Genomic DNA, 1,794 nt, shown 5'->3' with positions numbered 1-1,794 from the left:
ATGGCAGACAGCTCTAGAGATGGACCTACCTCGCCCAGTTGGCCGCTATACATGACGATGCCCGGTCAAGCTGCTGATGCTGATTCCTTCTACAAATACCCCAGCGGAGGGACGGCGCCATCCACTGTGATTCCGTCCCCTGGAGCTATGGCTGCGGGAGGCAGCATGAGCACCTATCTGAGCAGTGTTCCTGGCCAATTGCCAAGCGCAGTGCCCCTCGGCGGCGCCGGCTCCTTCTATTTCTCGTTCTGCGGCACGGACGGGCTCATGATTGGCGACCCAGCTGACATGAACTTGAGCACCACGTACGCCAACGCCGCCGCGACACCGACCTTCAGCACGAGCAATACCACTGCCAATAGCCATACCGCGAGTCTTACCACGCCTGGTACCACTGTGATGAACGCGATGCAGCTTGCGGGGGTAAACCTAGAGTACTTCTACGGAATCCCGACACCGAGCGCGCCAAACCGCGCCGAATACGCCGGCTCTAGCGCCGCGAGCAACTGCAGCAGCACCAGCGACCGCCGCATGAGTGATCGTGTGACAGCGCCGGCACCGATGCGCGCTAGCTCGCAACCGCCCGCGAACAGCGTGCTGCCGCAGGGTGGGGTTCAGAAGGATGTGCTGGCACTCATGGCCGCCGAGCAGCATCAGCAGAAGTTTATGTTGCAGCAGCGCAACATTTATATGTCGGGACTGCCAGTCAACTTCCGCCCTTCTGCATTCCGAGCGATGTGCGGTGTGTTTGGCCGCATCGAGTCCTCGAAACTGTGCATGGAGTCAGATGACTCCAGCCGCTGCCGCGGATTTGGGTTTGTGCTCTTCTACGACGTGGAGAGCGCGAATTCGTGCATCTCATCGCTGAACGGCAAGGTAATGCAGGGCCGCACACTGCAGGTGCGCCGCGCCGACCTCTCCGCCGCCCCTCAGCCTCTGCATCCCGTGACGCAGCGCAATCGTACTGGCTCATGTCTGGTGAGTCCGCGGATGCCGGGGCAGCAGACTGCGCCAACCGACACGCTACCCACACCAGCGACGACCCCCTTCCCTCTCTACAGCCCGCATCCGCCGGCTATTGCCCAGCCTAGCACGAAACCAGGCGTGATGTCGGCGCCGCCCTTCACGTTCGCCACGCCAACTGGCGCCGCTTCTCCGCCAGGATCGACTGTGCACAAGTCGGTGTCGACCACTACCTCTTTCCTGCTTGGTGCGAACGCGTCGGTGTCCAGCTCGCTTGGCGCCACGTCAACCCCGACAGTGGTGTATGCTTCAAACAGCACGATGCTCTCTAACATGCGAGGAGGTGTGCCTGTGATGCAGTTGGTCACAGCGGTGCCGCCGGGTAGTGCGCCGGCGATGGTCCCGCAGCCGCCCTCGGTGATGTCGCACACGTCACTCAGCAGTCGAGATCGCTCTACCCCTCACACCGAAACGCCATCGAGCGTGGAAAGCTCCAGCGCCCCGATCGGTTTCTCCGCCTCCCAGCATCTAATGCAACTCCAGCCCCCGACACCGCAGCAACTGCCGCAATACGCCATCCAGTTCAAGCCGCAGCCACCGATGCATCCGCCCGCGCAGCCACAGCGACCGATAAACGTTTGCGCGAACATGGCCGTCTACCACGCCATGGAAACAGTGCCGAGTGCCGGTAACCTTAACCTCAACACAAGCGCTGGTAGCAGCGCGCTGACGAGAACCTACAGCACAAACGGTAGCGCTATGCAAGACTACCTCATGGGCACGGACCCCAATGTGTCTTCCTCCAACGTCTTCTACTTTATTTCTCAATAG

The 1,794-nt window shown here is 61.2% G+C and overlaps 1 protein-coding gene across 1 annotated transcript; it reads left to right on the top strand.

Moving 5' to 3' along the window:
- LBRM_23_0810 (hypothetical protein, unknown function) lies at positions 1–1,794 on the top strand (the record flags this gene model as incomplete). The annotated part of the gene is made up of 1 exon (XM_001565103.1): positions 1–1,794. The coding sequence occupies one exon, from the start codon at positions 1–3 to the stop codon at positions 1,792–1,794; it is 1,794 nt and encodes a 597-aa protein (XP_001565153.1).

The sequence above is a fragment of the Leishmania braziliensis genome, chromosome 23 (assembly GCF_000002845.2).
Source record: "Leishmania braziliensis MHOM/BR/75/M2904 complete genome, chromosome 23".
Taxonomy (NCBI): Eukaryota; Euglenozoa; class Kinetoplastea; order Trypanosomatida; family Trypanosomatidae; genus Leishmania; species Leishmania braziliensis.
This window is presented reverse-complemented; position numbering and strand designations above follow the sequence as displayed.